Source organism: Nyctereutes procyonoides, unplaced genomic scaffold, assembly GCF_905146905.1.
Source record: "Nyctereutes procyonoides isolate TBG_1078 unplaced genomic scaffold, NYPRO_anot_genome, whole genome shotgun sequence".
In the NCBI taxonomy this organism is placed as follows: Eukaryota; Metazoa; Chordata; class Mammalia; order Carnivora; family Canidae; genus Nyctereutes; species Nyctereutes procyonoides.
Genome location: NW_026575140.1, coordinates 6,785,654 through 6,804,167, shown reverse-complemented (window position 1 = coordinate 6,804,167; position 18,514 = coordinate 6,785,654). Strand labels below are relative to the sequence as shown.

Genomic DNA, 18,514 nt, shown 5'->3' with positions numbered 1-18,514 from the left:
CCAGGTTAGGGGCTAGGCTTCCAGTGAGACGAGAGGAGTGTGAAAAGGGGAGCTGGTATGGGGTTGAGGGAATGGCAACATTTTGGGCAGAGCTTCACCTGCGGTGATGTCTTGAGGAATGTTAGAAGGAAAGACAGTTTGGCGTGGGTGGACCTAGGGGTAGGTAGGTGGGTTTGCAATGAGAGCGGCTGGTGAGTGTGGGAGGCAGTTCCAGGTCTGGTAAGTCATTTTACAGATTTCGGATTTTATACTGAGGCCAGTGAGAAGCATTTAGAGGATTTGAGGAGTTAAGGTTGGGAGGCTGGTGAGGAGGGAGAGAAAGAGTTAGAGGTTGGGGGAGGGGAGCATAGGAGTGGAGGCCTAGGCTATGGCAGTAGAGATGGGGGGAAGGATGACAACATGGAGAGCTGTTTAGGATGGAGGATAACAGGCCTAGTACCAACGGATGAGGAGAGTGCAGGAGGACCTCAGAGTTTGTCTTTTTGTTGGATGGAGGGTGGGGCTGCCTGCTGGGATGGGGGCTCTCAATCTCCAGAGGAACGCTCTGCCCACATGGGTCCCAGATCAAGCCCTTTATTCATCAGCCTACTTCAGGAATCCCTCAAGCTGAACCATTCCTGCCAGTCCAATCCGGCCTACGGTGACCCAGGCCAAGTTATTTCTGCCTGTAGGAGGCTATGCTGGTTTGGGGCACTAGGGACCATGGGGCCGGGAGGTGCCTCTGGGGAGACAGAATGAAGCGCTCACCTGTGAAGTTAAGGCAGACAGTGTTGGCCTCCTGTCCTGGTGGACAGATGGGGAGGAGGCAAGGGAGGACAGAGGAAAGAGGCCCAGACTGAACTCCAGAAGACCTAGGGCAATGCTCTTAATTTCTTTCTGTATGATGCTGGGCAAGTCACTTAACTCCCTGAGGGGCAGGGCCCCCTCTGGGCACGAGCAACGAAAGCTGCTACCAGAGTTGTGACAATCGAATGAGCTGCCCTGTTGGTCCCAGTGTGTGTTTGCTGGGGCGGGAGCAGGGGCGGCACAGCGGAGCCAGGAGTAAGGAGGCAGCGGGTCCGCGAGGTCTGTGATTTATATACAGGTCCTGCCCGGTTGAACCTGGGCTGCTGGTGAGCTGAGAGCTGAGAAGCGCTTCCAAGGATCGCCTGAGGCTGTGGCCAAGTAGATGCCTAAAATGCTCAGCCTCAGGGCTTGGGACCCGCCTGCCCTGGGCTCCTGCCAAGCCAGGCCCTGCCTCACTCTGGAGAGGTGGGGGTGTGGAGATTAACCAGAGGCTAAGGTTCCTTCCTGCTCCCCCCCCAAAAAAAAAGCAGATGTGGGGAACTGGAGCCCACCCTGAGACCAGAACTCGCCTCCTCAGGCTTGCCCAGCGAGAGCTGCCTGGGGGAGCCCTCTCAGATTAGTCTCCCCTCGGAGACGGCGCTGCCCGCGGCGCCAGGGCGGAGCCGAGCTCCAGATGTCCAGGCGCGCACAGCTGGAGGGTCACGTGGCGGCGGCCCCGGCCCCCCCTTCCTGCCAACGCTGCATTTGGCCCAGGCCCCGTCCCTGGCTGCCCTTGGGACCCCGCGCGGAGCCCCGGAGGCCCTGGCGTCCGGGGCCGCGCCGCTCCCAAGGGACAAGCGTGTCAGGATCCCAAGGAGCGACGTGGTGGGTAGGGAGTGGGCGAAGGGATCGGCTTTGCTGCGGGAAGGCGGGCGGGGAAGGGCCGAGCCCCGCGTCTCCGGCCTGGGGGCCGCGTCCGGCGGCGCTGAGGGGGTGGGGACTGTGTAGGAGGAACCTGCAGCCCCCCAGGGTGCCCAGCCCCGCGCGGGGTGCCACGGCCCAGAGCAGGAGCGCCCGAGGGGGATGGATGGCGCGTAGCGGAGGCCCTGGGCCTGCGGCCTCCGCCCCCTGCCCTCGGGGACAGCGACGCCCGGAGCCCCTCCCGGCCAATGGCTTCCGCGTCGCGAGCCCCTGACCGCGTCTCTCCGCAGGGGGCGCGGGCGCCAGCCGCTCGGACATGAGGCGGAGGCTGCGCCTCCGCGGGGACGCGTCTCTCACGCTGCTCCTGGGCACCGCCCTCGGCCTCCTTCTCTACGCGCAGCGCGAGGGCGCGGCCCCGACGACCGGCGCCCCCCGGCCGCAAGGGGAGGCCGAGCCGGGGCCCACCCCAGGCCTCCGCGTCTTCCCAGCCCCGGACGCAGGCGCCGCCGCGGCCCCGCTGGCCTACGAAGGGGACACGCCGGAGCCGCCCACACCCACGGGGCCCTTTGACTTTGGCCGCTACCTGCGCGCCAAGGACCAGCGGCGCTTCCCCCTGCTCATCAACCAGCCGCACAAGTGCCGAGGGGATGGCTCGCCCGCGGGGGGACCCGACCTGCTCATCGCCGTCAAATCGGTGGCGGCGGATTTCGAGCGGCGCCAAGCCGTGCGCCAGACGTGGGGTGCTGAGGGTCGCGTGCAGGGGGCGCTCGTGCGCCGCGTGTTCCTGCTCGGCGTGCCCCGGGGCGCGGGCACCGACGGGGCCGACGCGGAGGGGGAAGGCCCAAGGAGCCACTGGCCTGCCCTGCTGCGTGCCGAGAGCCGCGCGTACGCGGACATCCTCCTCTGGGCGTTCGACGACACGTTCTTCAACCTAACGCTCAAGGAGATCCACTTCCTGGCCTGGGCCTCGGCCTACTGCCCCCAGGTGCGCTTCGTTTTTAAGGGCGACGCAGACGTGTTTGTGCACGTGGGAAACCTGCTGGCGTTCCTGGCGCCGCGCGACCCGGCGCAGGACCTGCTTGCGGGTGATGTGATCGTGCAGGCGCGTCCAATCCGCACGCGGGCCAGCAAGTACTACATCCCGGAGGCCGTGTACGGCCTGCCCGCCTACCCAGCCTACGCGGGTGGCGGCGGCTTTGTGCTCTCGGGGGTCACGCTGCGTCGCCTGGCCGGCGCCTGCGCGCAGGTTGAGCTTTTCCCCATTGACGACGTGTTTCTGGGTATGTGTCTCCAGCGCCTTCGGCTCACACCCGAGCCTCACCCTGCTTTCCGCACCTTTGGCATCCCTCGTCCTTCAGCCGCGCCGCACTTGCGCACCTTTGACCCCTGCTTTTACCGAGAGCTGGTGGTAGTGCACGGGCTCTCGGCCTCGGACATGTGGCTTATGTGGCGCCTACTGAACGGGCCCCAAGGGCCAGCCTGCGCCCGTCCATGGCCTGTCGCTGCTGGCTCTTTCCAGTGGGGCCCCTAGCCACCTTCATGGCCCCAAGAGCCTCTCACTAAGACCCAGTAGGATTACTGCCGTGTATGTAGTTCTTTCCCAGAGGTACACTTCAAAATCTAGCCTCCTACCCCTGAAAGTCTGCCTCAAGTCCCTAGGGAATGAAGATTGAGCTTGGCTCCTGCACACCTACCCTACTGGGAAGTGATCTAGAAGCAACTGAATGGTAGCTCTTTGAGACAGCCAGGACTGAGGCCAAAGAGCACCAAGCCCCACCAAACAGGTGGACATGTTTGGTCCTCCGAGCACCAAGTAGGTTTTAGGGGGTTGGGGATGGGTGGTGGCAGAGGCTCATGGAATCGGACCATACTCCTTGATTTGGAAGTCCCTGAGTGATACACATGCAGATCTTTCTCAAGGCTGGAGAAGGTGTGGGGGCCTGGCCTCAGTCCTCATGGAACTGGCAGGCATTTTGCTATAACTCAATCTGAAGGTAGGCATTTTGATTCCCATCTGTCCCTCCACATTGGATTTTCAGCCATGTACTCACCTTTAGATCTTCTTCTTAGGTCTTCTTTCCTGAAGCCAACCCCTCCTAGGCCCTGGTCTGGCTGGAACACCATGGATGGAGACACACTGAGTTGCCTGGTCCTACCTAGAGTCTTTCTCCACCACACAAGAATTTGCACGCACGCGCACGCACACGCGCACACACACACACACACACACACACACACACACACCAGTCTCCTACTTGAAGCTGTGCTGCCCCACTCCAGAGAGGCAAGGAACCTAAGATGACTCTACCATAAAACTTCCCATATTGTTCACCCACTTTCTTGAAAATCAACACTCCCATGCTTATTTTAGTACAAACATCCAGCAACAGCACATGGTGAGCCGCTGCTGAGGGCATAGGTCTTTATTGGAGGGGTATGGGCAGGGCATGAGGAGGGTTCCCCTATTCTAGGAAAATGGGAATAGTCCTGGCTGCCCCTACAGTGGGATGTGTGTGTGTGTGTGTGTGTGGGGGGGGGGGGTTCTGGCCAGGCCACAGTCCAAATGGGAAGACACTAGTCAGTCACAAAATTATGGGAGTGCCACATAAGGCTGGCTGTACGCCCAGGAACCACTTAGGAGCCTGGGGCAGGTCCCCTGCACATTCATTGTTAAACTCTATAGGATGAGGCTGTACATGAGTTAATTACAAAAGAGTCATATTTACAAAAATCTGTACACACATTTGAAAAACTCACAAAATTGTCATCTATGTATCACAAGTTGCTAGACCAAAATATTAAAAATGGGATAAAATTATACATTTCTCTTCTCAATTCTTTTCAAAAGGATTATTTTTAAAGCACATATGCTACTTTCCTTAGCAAGACCCATGAAAAGACTGAGCAGTCCAGCCTTCCTTGAGTCCCCAGAGGCCTTGAGCCATGAATGGGCCTGGCCAGGGGACATTGCCCAGGGCTGGGGCAAGAGAGCCAGCCCACAGTGCAGAACAGAATGCCGAAACAACAAAAGGAGGAAGATGTCTTTGGCTAAAACTTTGGCATTAAATAAAAGAGGCAAACAGGATGGAAACATGCAGCCTGCTAAGCCAGGTTGGGGCACAGCAGGGGCACAGGTGACCTTGAAGGCTGGCTCCAAGAGGGGTAGGAACCAGGCCTGGGCACATTCCTGGATGGTAAAAAGCTGTGTTTCAATGAGTTAGGTGTGCCTACTGGGCCTGGAAGGGAGCACGTGCAAAGAAGGAACAGGGAAGGAACTGGGCCATCTTGGCCACAGCCAGCTCATCAAGTAACTAAAGTGGATGTAGTGCAAAAGTCGCAACCAAGTACTATGGACATGCCACCTGCTTGCCTGAAGGGTCATGTGGCAATGATGGGCCAAAGGCAGGATCTTGTCCTTGTCCTGGGTGCCTGCCTCTGTCCTCAGCCACAGAAAGAGTACTAACTTTTCGCAATGCATGTGGAACAGGAGAGACAGACCTCTGTCTCCATATGTGTTAGTCGAGGTCGCCTGGGTCCAGGTATCAAGGCTCAGAGTTTGTGCTTCTCTTTGCAGTCTGTGTCCTCTGTTGGCAAAAGCAGGCTGAGGAAAGACAGAGGAATCTCCGAGCCTCTCACCCCATGGCAGAGCACATAGTCCAAGCTCCACCTCAGAACATCACAACAGCCTTTCAACAATGGCAAGGTGTTCAAGAATATCCACAGGGTGGCACATGGAGGCCCACTGAATAGGAACCAATGCACAGCTCCACAGGGCAGAGGGGCATGGGCCAGTGATGTCCTTAGGGGAGCTCTGCTGTTCTCAGGTGGGCACCAGGCCTGGGGGGGCCATACAGGGTCACCGAGGCAATATGGTTATTCTGCATGACCTGGTGTGAGAAGAAGACAGTGAGTCAAAGGGATGGAGTGGAAAGGATGTAGGCAGGGCAGGCAATCAGATCCATAAAAACCACCAGTACGGGAGCTGTGAGTGCAGACACAGGATTTGGGGTAGCTCCTGTACACAAAGGACGGAGGTTGTATGTGCAACACACCTGCACACAGGGTTGGGTCATCTCTGGCCCAGCAACTGTGTGTTCTTCATGGGATACAAAAACTTCACTCTACATATTTATTCAGTCCTTCTGGCACTGCCAGGGGCCTACTGAAGGTGTAGCATCCAAAAGGTAGACAAGGGACAGCCCATTCTTCTTCCTAGCCAATGGGGCCTCTATAGCCACTTACCCATAGCACATTCTTTAATATGGCATTTAAAGGCCCCCAGTACTCCCATGCTGAGCTCCACTTGCTCCCAGGGGTTCCCTTTCCTACCATATTTATGTTTTCACATATGTGGGATCCCCGTTACCTCTCATCTTGCTGGATATAGACCACTGTAGCCTCCATGACCTCAAATTTCCCCAACATAATTTCTGAACTCTTACTGTTAAATGTGGGCAGGTCATATTCTTAGCAGACAGGGTTACCAGAAAATCAGTAACCAGCAGGGCCGTCAGGCCCTCCCTAACCATACTCCATCACTTGCCTGTCCCTGCCATGGCCATTAGCTCATCAACCCCCAGGACTTACCTCAAAGATCATCCGCTGAAGACCAAAGCAGAATGTGGAGCCAAATGGGTTGGTATTGTTTGGGGAGGAGGACCTGTGGCCAGGGAAGCTAGAATTAGAAAGGCAGACAGAAGCCGAGTCCAGGCAGGGCATCTAGTCCCTTTTGAGATGGGGGCCACTGGCCAGTATCTCCCATGGCTGTTTCCTACACAGGCCCTTGAGGTACCAGGGGTAGTGATAGGTATCATTTAAATTCTGAACCCTACAAAGCCCAATGGGGCACAGGAAGTTATTATGCAATTAGACTAGAGTGGCAAGTTAGGAGGGAGGAGCCTCAAGCAGGATGGCAAGTGGGTATGAAGCTGTAGACTATAGCATGTGGCAACTTTAATGGGAAAAAAAGAGCCAGGACAGTCAGTGAAAACTGCTTCCCTTCTGAATAACTAGAGGTGAAAGCCCTCCCTACCTGGAGAGGGGAGCTATCCCCGGGGAGGGGGGCACCTCTCTGGTGTAGGTAAATATGCAGAATAGCTGGCCCAGTGGTAATATGCAGGGTGGGGGCAGGAAGTACGTATGTGGCAACAAGACAACTTCTGTCATTTCTAAGCCATAGGTACTGCTAGGCTTCCCTCAGTCTTCTGGGCTGTGAGGAGCAGGACAGGGTGGTCAGAGACAGCAACCTCCTATTCACCTGTGCAGGACAACAGGCTTCTCCACAGGGTGGCCCAGGAGCTCCTGGATGTTGTCCCACTGCAAAAGGCGGCACGGGGTTAGCAGAGACCTAATCATGCCTATGACCAATGGCTGGCCCAGAAACACGGGCCCTAGACTGCTGGCAGGCTCACACCTACCTCATTTTGGGGCTACATGAGGTGGGAAAATAGGAGCTCACCTTGCTGTAGGTTGTACATGTTTCTGTCTGACCATCTGCATTTTCTGAAAAGAGAATAGAGTGGGTTGGTTGCTGGCCCAGCTCACCTGTGACCCCAGCCCTAGGCAGAATCCAGACCTGGCCACTCTGTGCATTAGGGTTGGAGTACGGAGGGAGGACAGATGGGCTATTTCAGAATTCCTGAATGAAAGAGGGTAGAGAACCAAGAGGGGACAGCAGTCACAAGGCTGACTCGGGAGCACCTAGATAATCGTATGTAGGAAATTCTCCCCATCAGAGACCACTAATCCCATGATCATAGAAAAAGACCTTGAGAGCCTCCAGGAGCATAAAGCCCTAACCCAGAGAAGCTGAGGGCAAAGCAGACTATGGGCAAAGCAGACTATGGGCAAAGCAGGTAGGCAAAGGCTCCTGCTACCATTTCTGTTTGGATCACTGTCTTCTCATGAGGTTAACTTCAAAACCCTTTTCTCAGTCTGAGGATATCCACTACTCACCTTTCTTTATGGCTAGTGGGATCTTGAACTCACAGCGGTGATAACTAGAGAGAGAAGCCAGATGGATAAAGGCTGGGCCCTCTGAGAGGCCTGACCACCCATGCATTTCAACCCTGCACCCCAGGAAACCCAGAAGGAACCCACCCCCCAAAGCCCTGGCTCTGGGGTCTAGAGCCATCTTGGACAGGTACATCATTTTGGACAAGATACGAAGCTCTCTGAACCTATTTCCCTATTTGTAAAATGAGTACAAATGGAGAGACTTAAGGTATAGACACTGTACCAGGAACAGAGCAAACACTCAGGAAATGTTCGCTTCCCACGAAACTGTAAGAAGTCAGGTACAGACAAATTAGTGAACATTCAAAGCCACAAGCTCTCTTTTCCTGGGGATTTTCAACCCAAAGCTCAGTTCTTGGGAGGGGAAGGTATAGGTATACTCACATATTAAAATTATAATGCCCAGGGTAATTGGTGTGTAGGACAAACTTCTTCACTTTGTGTGTATTTGCATCAAAGAGGATATCCTGGGGTAGAAAACAAGGATGTCCAAGTAGGGAAGGTTATTGAGGCTGGACAAAGGCCTTTCCAAGGCCATGTCCAACTCAGAGATAGCCACTCCACAACAGGGATGCTGCTGGGAAATAGCCTTCTCCCAAACAACAGTCAAGGGGATAGCTGAGATCAAGCAGCCTTAAATGGACATTTTCAGTGAAGAGGGCACCCAGACATCTGTAGGTCCCCCATTCCAAACTTTGTAGCAGCAGGCCCAGTAGACCCATGGGCTACAGCTCTCACTGCTTGGGAACTCAAAACACATCAGAGAGACCTTTCCTAACAAGCCCCTGATTAAAAATTAACTGAGCATAGATTTTGGCTTAAAGGCCACCAAGAAGATTCAGGGACCACCTGACTTTCCAGTGGCTCAAGGCATCTAACTATTCTGAATGCCATTACTGGCCATTAGGCCCTGTGGGAGTCAGCAACCCCTGGAACTGAAGGTCTAGCCTCTCACCAGGACTCAGAGCTGGATTTGATGCTGCCCACTGAACACTTCTTCCTGTCTCCCACACCCTTCCCAGTTTCACATCCTGTCAGTTGTTTAGGCTTGTGACCACAGGGTTAGCTCTGACCCCACCCCCACATGACCTACATTAAGTCCTATTAGGGTTTGGTCCATTTGTTCCATCTTCCTTGTCCCTTATTATCACTGGTCCTTGAATTCAAGAGGTTCAGCTTACAGAATGCCATTTCCCTCCTGCCACTGCCATACCTTCAAGAGTTTATGTTTACCCACTACTCCTGGTTCCTCAGGTCTTTTTCCACATAGGCAGACCCAGTATCTCCTTTCTCTCTCTCCAGAATCTACCCTTTCTTTGCTGCTTCAAGACCTCAGGCTCTAGAAAGTTCAAACACTCAAAGACCTCAGGTCCAGGCTAGCCTTGCCCTCTGAGATGTATCCTGCTAGCGCAGGGTTTACACAATTTCTTTTTTTTTTTCCCCCACAATTTCTCACACACATCTCATCTACCAGCTGCACTGTCAGCACTGACAGTGGACACCAGCTCCATTCAGCACTCCATGTCCAGAGCACAGGACCACAGCAATGCCTCTGGGGTAATCCTCTAAAAATACATAAGCACATTCCCACTGTCTCTGACCCTTTTTAGTCTCCCTGTTTTGAGATTCCAGAAGAAGCTTGTGTATGTTCTACAAATGTGCAGATCCCAAACTATGTTAACCTGAATGATTCCCACAGCCTCCACTTATGCAGCATGTTTTCCTCAATAAAGAAGCCGAGACATACCAGGGAACCTGGTGCTTCTGAGAAATCTCAGTGGCAGGGAAGGCCCCCTTTAGGGTGCCAATGCAAGACAGCACTGCACTGGGTGGAGCCAGCTGGGGCTAGTTTCCCTGCTGCCAGGCATGGTTACAGCTCCATGTATACACAAAGGTGTGCCCAGGTGCATGGTCTGCTATCACAGAAATGAAACATTTCTCTAAGGAACCACAACTTACCACTCCAAGAGTGAAGTAGTTAAAAAAGTAGTCATTGCACTTGGATGGAACTTGTTTATGAGGGGAAGGAGAATGAATTTTCATCTGTTGGGGAAAAAAATAACAAAATCCAACTCCTTAATACAATTCTCAGATTAACTAAAAGTCTACAAACTGTGTTTTGTGTATAACATTAAGCTGCTAGGTAAGCAAAAGTGTCAGAATCTCTGCTATTGGTGCTGAACAATGCAGCCAGTTTTTGTTTTTGTTTTTTTCCCAGCTTTGGTTGACTACAGACTGGGCCCTGGTCTCCAAGAAAAGGCAGGACAATCTGACCAACAGGATCAGAAAACAGCTTTCAATTTAATTCATCAGTTTTCACAGAACAGGTTCTATGGAAAAACAACAATTTATATTTACTTGATATTAAGTTAATATTGATTAAAAAAGGACAATGCCTACCTGGTTCAGTTGGTAGAACATGTGACTCTTGATCTAAGGGTTATGAGCTCGAGCCCCACTTTGGGGATAGACTTTACTTAAAAGGTAAAAAAGCCTATTTAACTTCATAAACACATTTTCCGTACCTTGTCTTCTGACTTATAGAAGACCTTGTGCGGAGAGCCAAGCACGCTAAGAACATCTTGGCAAGAATCGCCAAAATATACTGAACGTTCAAATACCCGCATCTTGGCATCTGCTAAGAGGCCAGGTCCACAACCTGCAGAGAATAAGGGAGAGGTGGTCAGGTTCCCAGCCAGGGCCTGATATCCTGCAGCCTGGGACCAAGGGGGCCCCAGAGAGGCCAATGACTGCACACTGCATTTTTAGCTCTGGCTGAGGGGAAGACTGCATGCAAGCAGAAATACTAGGTCACGGGGCTTGAGATGCTATGAGAGATCACTATCTTCTTGAAATAATCCCAGAGAGGGGCCCCTGGGTGGCTCAGTCAGTTAAGTATCTGACTCTTGATTTTGGCTCAAGTCATGATTTCAGGATCATGAGACTGAGTCCTGGCATTGGCCATGGAGCCTGCTTAAGAGTCTCTTTCCCTCTCTCTCTCTCTCCCTCTGCCCCCTCCCCATCTCTTTCATTAAAAAAAAAAAATAATAATAATAATAATAATAATAATTAAAAAAAGAAAGAAGGAATCCCAGAGACTCATTCAATCCAAGAAAAGTGATGTGGAGCTCTGAAAACTTCATTCATTCACTCACCAAATATTTACTTATTGACTACCATGGGCTAGACACTTTGTAAGATATTGAAGAAACATGCTGAGCAAAACAAATGCAGTCTCTGCCCATATTGGAGCTTATGGTGTGACGATTCCAATTCGACACCACACAACTATGGTAAAAAAAAAAACAGCAGCAGAGATGCTATGAAAGTATATAATGAGGTGCTATTATCTCTTGCCACTTTCTAGGTCCTGTTAAGATATAGGAATTTATGTTAAGAGGGGCTTCTCAATGGTAACCCCCAACTAGAGACTAGACCTAAAAATCACTCTATAGAGAAGTCAACAGGAAACATCCATTAACTTACTCCCTAATTATACAAACACCGATGGACCCACTAACTCTCAAAAAATGACAAACCAGGAAAGTGGGAGGATAAGAAAATCCCATTTGACAGAAGTTTCTTCTTTGGGAAAAATCTTTAAACCCTGACTCTAATACATTTTAGAAATGGTTCCAGTTACACACACACAGAAGTAGCTGTGGAATAGGAAAAGACACACCAACAGTAAAATTCCCCCATTCTGTGGATGGGAAGACAAAGTGTTTTACTTCTCTACAACCTGCCCCCCAAAAGAGGCAAGAACTGGGGAAGCCTGCATTTCCTGGTATATGATAATCACCATCACCTTACTCTGAACAGAACTTTATAGCTGACAAAGCTCTTTCAGGTATAATAATCCATTTGTTATATAGGGAAGACTTCAGGAATCTAAAATCTGAAATAAGCTGGTACTGAGTTCTGAGTTCTTCAACTAACCCAACAGTCTTCAGTCACAGCACACATACACTGAGTGGCAAGTAATGGTTGTGTTTAAATTAATGAGGTCACAGAAAAACAGTCTACATTAACCTCTGCCTATAAATCTTGTGCTTAGGCAAGCCTGGGTGGCCTACAGAACCCACCAAAAGTCCTGCCAAGCTAGACTATATGCCCAAAATCTCCAGGTACCAGACACTTGTAAAGGTCCAGATGGGTGGGGTGATAGGGAAGGCAATCTTCACAGGCAAGTCTTCTCTCGTCTGACCCTACTTAAAGCCTACCCAGGGGAAAATATCCTTAGTTTTAGGAGGCTATTTTAGTTTCTGATTCCCTGGAGTGAATCTTCCTATAAATTATTGTGGGGACCAAGGCAGTTATACTGAATTCCTATCTTAAAAACATCCTGGTAGCTACAATCCATAAGGAAACATGTGAGAAATGGGTTGGTTGAGACAAGCTACCTTTCTGCTTACCAAAGGAAACTTTCAACAAGTACTTGATTAGATAGTAATTTGATGAGTCCCTGACTTAAAGTATTTCTCCCACTGACCCTGTAAGCAGTGAGATGTGATTGCTGGGAGTGTGCTGTACAGGGTGGAAGCCAGAATTAGAGGAGATTCCCCTCTCCCAACAGACTCCTCTTGCTGTCACCTGGGATAACTGCACCATCCTTGGCTACCTTGCTGTTTCAAGGAGTGACCCTCCTGGCAAAAGAGACCCTAAATCACTTGACCTTGTTGCTACATCTTAATTCTCTCAAACACTATAGCTCAAGTGCAACATTCTTTTAAGTAGAATTTTCTGCTTTGGCTAGAAAACCACATTTAAAAAAAATTTCTAACATAGAGCTTGTGAACTACTTAATTGTTCAGGGGAGTAACTTCAGTTTATATGCCAAATTCTTCATAGTTAAGAACCAGTGCCCTAGAAACTAACGCAAGATCCTAATTTATGAACAAATACTCAGTACTCACTAAGCTAGACTGAGCCTCTTGAAGGCACAGCCTCTATCCTGGATCCCAGGTCAAAGACATGGCCTATACTATTAAGTGTGGCTCAAGGTCTACAGTAGCTAAGATTAGCCACACACAAGGAAATCACAAAAGAGGCATGGATCCTGGAGAGGCTATCCATTGAAGGTAGCAGCTCTTTTTTTGTTCACAGTCAGCAAAACTCCCAGCAGGGTCTGGCCAAATCATAATCCAAAAAGTCCCAGCTGCCAGCCTACTGAGAAATGGCATAAAGGCTGGAAAAAGGATTGGGATCTCTGAGTGGCTCAGTTGGTTGAGCATCCGACTCTTGGTTTTGGCGCAGGTCGTGATCTCAGAGTTGTGGGATTATGCCTCATGTCACACTCTGTGCTCAGTGGGGGAGTCTGCTTTAAGACTCTCTCTGCCCCTCCCCATTGCGTGGTCTCTCAAAATGGGCAAATAAATCTTAAAAAAAAAAAAGGGGGGTGGAAAAGGGGAGAAAAGACCAATATTGCAGCCCATAAGATACATTTCCAGTAAACAGACTGGGAAGCACTGCAAAACTATATAAGCACACAGAAGGCTTACGTACATGCTAGGGGAAGCAGTGCTACTGTCATTTATTAAGATTTTGTAATGATAAAACTGTGTGTTGTTCCTTCACAAATTTAAACAAAAGCTTTAACCATAAATATCTGTACTGTCTTGTACCAACTATCTTTAAGCATGTGCGATTTTGGGCTGTCTCAACATGGATATAATGGGGAATCCACTACCCCAAGGCCAGTAACTGACCTGCAGCAAGTAGCCGAAGTCGTAAACCTGAGGGTCCAGTTCCATCTCGAAGAACATCCACACTCTCAGCATACACATTGCCAAGGAAACAGCTCAGGGGCATTACGGGAGCCCTGGAGGCAAAGAATGAGCAGAGGCTTGCCCTTCCTCCCAAGGAACCCATGGCCCATGAAGCTTGTGCTCCCCACACATACTTGGTATCCTGCAGGCTGTTTCCACTGTAGATGTACATTCGTTTCACAGTCGCTCCGTGGGGTATCTGGAGAGAAGCCAGGCCATGGGCGAAATTGGGCTGCAAACACAAGACAAAAGTTTTACTAAAAGCATACTGCAGGCCATGTAAGCCAGGGTCTGGCATTTCCCCAGCCCTCATGGTCTTCAAGAACTGGTCAGGTCAAAGCACACAGTCAAACCTGGTTCCAGGTCAATAAACTCATCCCATCCATGCAAGTCCATTTTTAATTTTAGTTTTTCCTTCCTTCATCAAGAAGAAATTATGGGAATACTTTCTTTAGTAAAATGTAAGCCTCACCAAAAGTCTATCATTTCATGACCCTAAAGATGCTGCTACCTAAGGATGAATATAACATTTTGCTAAAAGCAATAGATAAATGAAAATCCAGAATGAAGTCTCAAATTCTAGGCCACTTAAAAAACCTCCACAGTGATTTGGAGTTTTAAAGCAAAGTACAACTGAATTTATTTCTGAAAAGTAAGCCTGACCTCACTATGCAGTGAGAAGCGCCCTCTTCTTGGGAATGCCAGCTTGGGCTTTGTTCTTGCTATCAGTCCCACCCACTCTACCACTCTTGGTCCCTGAAGACCTCAGAGATGAGGAAACCAAAGAAAGGGTACCTATCCAGCTTCCCTGGTGGCACTGTCTGCTGGGTCCATATCACCTTGGTACTGGGTGACAAATACCATAGGAAAGGAAGGGCTAACCTCATACTTGGGAGCCTCGGTCCACGAGTCTAACTGGAAAGAGAAAGATAGTCCTCTGAAGTTGAGGTGGAAGAGCTGCTCAGCGGAGTTATACACTGTAGGAGTGAGGAGGAGACAATGACATGGGTGAATGATATCAGAAGACATGAACACAATCCAGCCTGGCACCATCTTCCTTATGTCTGAATCCTGAACTGACCCACTACGCTGAAAACAAGGGACAGGAGCTTTCCTTCACACCCAGTTATCAACCGTCAAATCCTATAGGAACCTGGCTTCAGGGGATGGTGCACTTGCTAGGTTCATCATTATGGGGTGCAACAGATAAGGAGAGGAATCAGATGGACTTACCTCCAGGATGGGTTGCACCAAAAGACTGGTCAATCTGCTCAATGGTGGGAGCTATGGCCTGAGAGTTAAAATGCACTCCACTGAAAAACAAAGATGCTTTTCAAATCACTGAAGATGGTAGCTAGAAGAGTTATTCTTTAAACATAGGCAGGTGAGTTTACAAGTATGTCAAAACACAAGTTTAGGGATGCCTGGGTGGCTCAGTGGTTTAGCGCCTGCCTTTGGCTCAGGGCGTGACCCCAGGGTCCTGGGATTGAGTCCCACATCTATTCAGTCCCTGCATGGAGCCTGGTTCTCCCTCTGCCTATGTCTCTGCCTCTCTCTCTCTCTCTCTCTCTCTCTATGTCTCTCATGAATAAATAAAATCTTTAAGAAAAATGACAAGTTTATTAAAGAACTTTTAAGTGAGGGATAATAAATGAGGTCAGAACAAGTCAAGTCTCCAAGGCTGATACACAGAATTGATCCTTAAGGCCTTCCAAGACCTGTGTGGTCATCAGGCAGTTTAGAAAGAAATAAATTCAGTCTTAGCCCATGGCATCTAGACTTGGATGCCACAGAGTGGCACAGGAATAGAAAATGTTAATATGTTTTCCTAGAATGCCTACTAATAGTTTAGCTTGGAAAGGAACTTTTTTAAAAGAGGATGAACATCTTAAAAGAACAGTATAGCCAAGCAAGGTAACTTGTTTTTTCTTTTTTCTTTTCTCTTCTCTTTTTTCTTTCTTTTCCTTTTTTTTTCGTTTCTTTCTTTCTTTCTTTCTTTCTTTCTTTCTTTCTTTCTTTCTTTCTTTCTTTCTTTCTTCTTTCTTTCTCAGATTTTATTTGAGAGACAGAAAGAGAGAGACAGAGCAGGCACAGAGGGGCACAGGGAGGAGAAAGAATCTGAAGGGGACTCTACACTGAGTGCAGAGCCCCATATAGGACAACTGAGATCATGACCTCAGTCAAAACCCAGAGTCCCAGAGTCCCAACTGCAACACCCAGGCACCTCAGGCAGCTTGTTTCTTAACAGACAGCATTCAAGGACTGGGTGAATTTGGAGAGGGGTAATGGATCCCAAGCAAAGGGGAAAGATCTGAGGGGGGAGGAGCTTGGGAACAAAGAGGACACATGATTTCAGATGATGGGCAAGAAGATACAGCATTCATGACTTTCAGGAGAATGCTTAAAGGTTAAGAATAATTTTAAAAATTAGCATAATTCATGGAACACCTTTTTTTTTAAAGATTTATTTACTCATTTGGGGGGAAGGGGTGCAGAAGGAGAGGAAGAGAGAGTCTTAAGTCTCAGGAATACTCTGTACTGAGTGTGCCTTGATGTAGGGCTTAATCCCATGACCCTGAGACCATGACCTGAGCCAAAACCAAGAGTTGGACGCCCAACTGACTGTGCTACCCAGGCACGCTAGAACACCTCTTTTTCTTAACCCAGCAGCCACACAGTACTGACTTCATTTCTCTGATGTGAAAACAAGCTCAGAGAGGTTAAATGATGCTAAGGTCACAGAGGTAACAGAATGATGAATCCAGGGAGGCCTGACCCCTGGACTCCATGCTTTTACTCATCACTAACTACTAAGAGGGAAAAAAGAAGCCAGACCTTGAGGTACAAAGGCTCCAACAAAACTGAAAGACAAAAAGAATCTGGAGGGGCCAGTGCTATTACACATTTGATTTATCCACTTCCCTAGTGGCAAATGCTGCTTGAGCTAATCCCAGGAATTGGCCTTTTTTCATGCCCCTGAAAAGGGAAAGGGAAGCCTGTTAAGGAAGCTTACTATATGGAGCATTCTAGATGCTAGCACAGAATCTTGCCATAATGGGGGCTCAAATATTTCTTTTATGCTACAGGCATTCTTATTTTCCTTCTAAAAAGTAGATTTCAGGGGCACCTGGGTGGCTCAGTTGATTGAGTGTCCAACTTTTGATTTTGGCTCAGGTCATGATCTTAAGCCCCGTGGTGGGGTCCATGTCCTCAAGAAGTCTTACTTCTCCTTTTCCCTCTCCCTCTCCCCCATGCACTCATGTGCTTACTCTTTCAAACAGATAAATAAAATCTTAAAAAAAAAAAAGAAAAAGAAAAAAGAAAAGAAAAAGAAAAATGGGTGGCACAGCTGGTTAAGCATATGACTTTTGGTTTTGGCTCAGGTCATCTCAGGATTGTGAGATTGAGCCTTGGGTTGGACTTCACACTCAGAGCAGAGTCTGCTTAGGACTCTCTCTCTCCCCTCTGCCCCTCCCCACTGCACTCTTTAAATAAATCTTAAAAAAAAAAAAAGGTAGATTTTGGCTCCTAAATAGTGATCCCTTTGGCATTCTCTTTAGCATACCTAGGCTTTGAAGTCAGACCTATGGTTGTGGGGGGAAGGCAGCATCTGTGACCTAGAAGATAGTCACATCACCTCTAACCTGAGGTCCTTTGTTGTGAGGACTAAATAAACTGACATATATGAGAAGTGTTTTACACACAGCATGTCCTTAAACAAGATTTCCTTCTCTTCTCCAGAAAGCTAAGTAGGCTTGGAGGCTGCCTAAGGAAATCATGGCACCAGAACTGGATGGGAATCCTTTATTAACTTAATGAGGGTAATAGATAAACTCCATATGTACCAATCCTGCAGCATAGACCAGCAGGGGAGTAAACTTACCAATATTTTAACTTTACTTTAGTCAAGTCATATACTTCAATCACCTTGAAAAAAAAAAATCAAAGGTTTAAGCGCTGTAATACTCTGCAATTGAAAAAGATTGACTAAAAAGACATTTATAAAGGGATGCCTGGCTGGCTCAGTCGGTAGAGCATGTGAATCTTGATCTCAGGGTTGTGAGTTTGAGCCCTTTGATGGGTTAGATCACTTAAAAAATAAAATCTTAAAAAAAAAGACATTTATAGAATAGTGAAGAAAAAGAAATCTATCACTATTCAGAATTTTCTTGAAGCACCACACATCATGTTTTGTTCTCATTTTTAAATCTGGAGGAAAAACCCATGCTACACACACAGTATAACCTCTCCTTTCCTTTCTTCTAGTGGACTGTTCCACATATATCCATGTATGCAGCAGGTCAAGTTCCTATAACTAATCTACTACTCTACACATATGGAAGAGTGAAATCCTCCACAGAACAAATCATGTAGCTTAAAGGTTAAAGTTGTACCTTTGGATACTGAGCCTTCTTCCTTCTATTCCAAGCTTTGCTGCATTAGCAAGACCCCAAATCAGATCACTTTGAAAAACACCTTTAAAATACTGTAGCTTACAAAACAAAAGGATGGGAGGAGATCTATCCTGCTAGAAAAGAAGTCATATTACATTAGGTTAGGACAAGTGGGACAATATTCATACATCTCTATTGAAGGGCATCTGGAAAACCTTAGGACCCTCGTGTCATTTCAAGGGGTTCAGCCTTGAATTAAATGCCAAGAACTCAGGGCAGAGACAAAGGTATTGAACACTCAGCCACTAGTGGTGCCAAGTAATGAGCACTAGGAAGTCTTCTATGCCAACGTAGCAAGGGCTTGGTAGCCAGAAGTATGGCTGGCTGGGGCCTGGAGCACCAGCTACTACCCTCCAGTTGGGAGTCCTGGCGCTCACTATAGAGAAACAAGCAGAGCTGATTCAACGTCCACTTCCCGACAATCTGAGCCTCATCCTAGAACGGGCTGTGGGGCCCTGTGTCTAGAAAAGTATCTAGCATTGCCATAGAAAATGAGACATAATAGGCAGTCTACTCTTGGCCAGACCTTACTGCTAACTTTATTTAATGATCCTAACACTAAACCACAAGTTGGGCACCTCTTAATTAAAT

The 18,514-nt window shown here is 48.8% G+C and overlaps 2 protein-coding genes across 4 annotated transcripts in view; one reads left to right on the top strand and one right to left on the bottom strand.

Moving 5' to 3' along the window:
• The first annotated feature begins 599 nt into the window (after positions 1-599).
• On the top strand, positions 600-4,506 carry B3GNT9 (UDP-GlcNAc:betaGal beta-1,3-N-acetylglucosaminyltransferase 9). 2 transcript variants are annotated; one of them, XM_055305456.1, is made up of 2 exons: positions 600-1,654; positions 1,977-4,506. In XM_055305456.1, exon 2 carries the CDS (start codon positions 2,003-2,005, stop codon positions 3,215-3,217), a length of 1,215 nt encoding a protein of 404 aa, XP_055161431.1. In that variant the 5' UTR covers positions 600-1,654; positions 1,977-2,002; the 3' UTR covers positions 3,218-4,506. The 2 variants fall into 2 exon arrangements, with proteins under 2 accessions (XP_055161431.1, XP_055161430.1); XM_055305455.1 differs by having other exon boundaries at positions 601-1,650.
• The window catches only part of PHAF1 (phagosome assembly factor 1), a 29,715-nt gene continuing 15,279 nt past the window's right edge, over positions 4,079-18,514 (bottom strand). Inside the window, exons 5-17 of one of the 2 annotated variants that reach the window (XM_055305453.1) lie at positions 17,353-17,396; positions 14,703-14,782; positions 14,352-14,446; positions 13,604-13,701; positions 13,410-13,522; positions 10,227-10,360; positions 9,661-9,744; positions 8,086-8,168; positions 7,642-7,685; positions 7,145-7,188; positions 6,944-7,002; positions 6,274-6,346; positions 4,079-5,573 (exon numbers count right to left, since the gene is read on the bottom strand). In XM_055305453.1, the coding sequence (XP_055161428.1) occupies positions 5,487-5,573; positions 6,274-6,346; positions 6,944-7,002; positions 7,145-7,188; positions 7,642-7,685; positions 8,086-8,168; positions 9,661-9,744; positions 10,227-10,360; positions 13,410-13,522; positions 13,604-13,701; positions 14,352-14,446; positions 14,703-14,782; positions 17,353-17,396 (1,038 nt within the window). In that variant the 3' untranslated portion in view covers positions 4,079-5,486. Of the gene's footprint in view, positions 5,574-6,273; positions 6,347-6,718; positions 7,003-7,144; positions 7,189-7,641; positions 7,686-8,085; positions 8,169-9,660; positions 9,745-10,226; positions 10,361-13,409; positions 13,523-13,603; positions 13,702-14,351; positions 14,447-14,702; positions 14,783-17,352; positions 17,397-18,514 lie in introns of those variants that run through there. The other variant, XR_008661867.1, reaches the window with a different exon arrangement.

Coding starts and splice junctions, on each gene's coding strand:
- B3GNT9 (XM_055305456.1), top strand. CDS start 2,003: ATGAGGCGGAGGCTGCGCCTCCGCGGGGACGCGTCTCTCACGCTGCTC.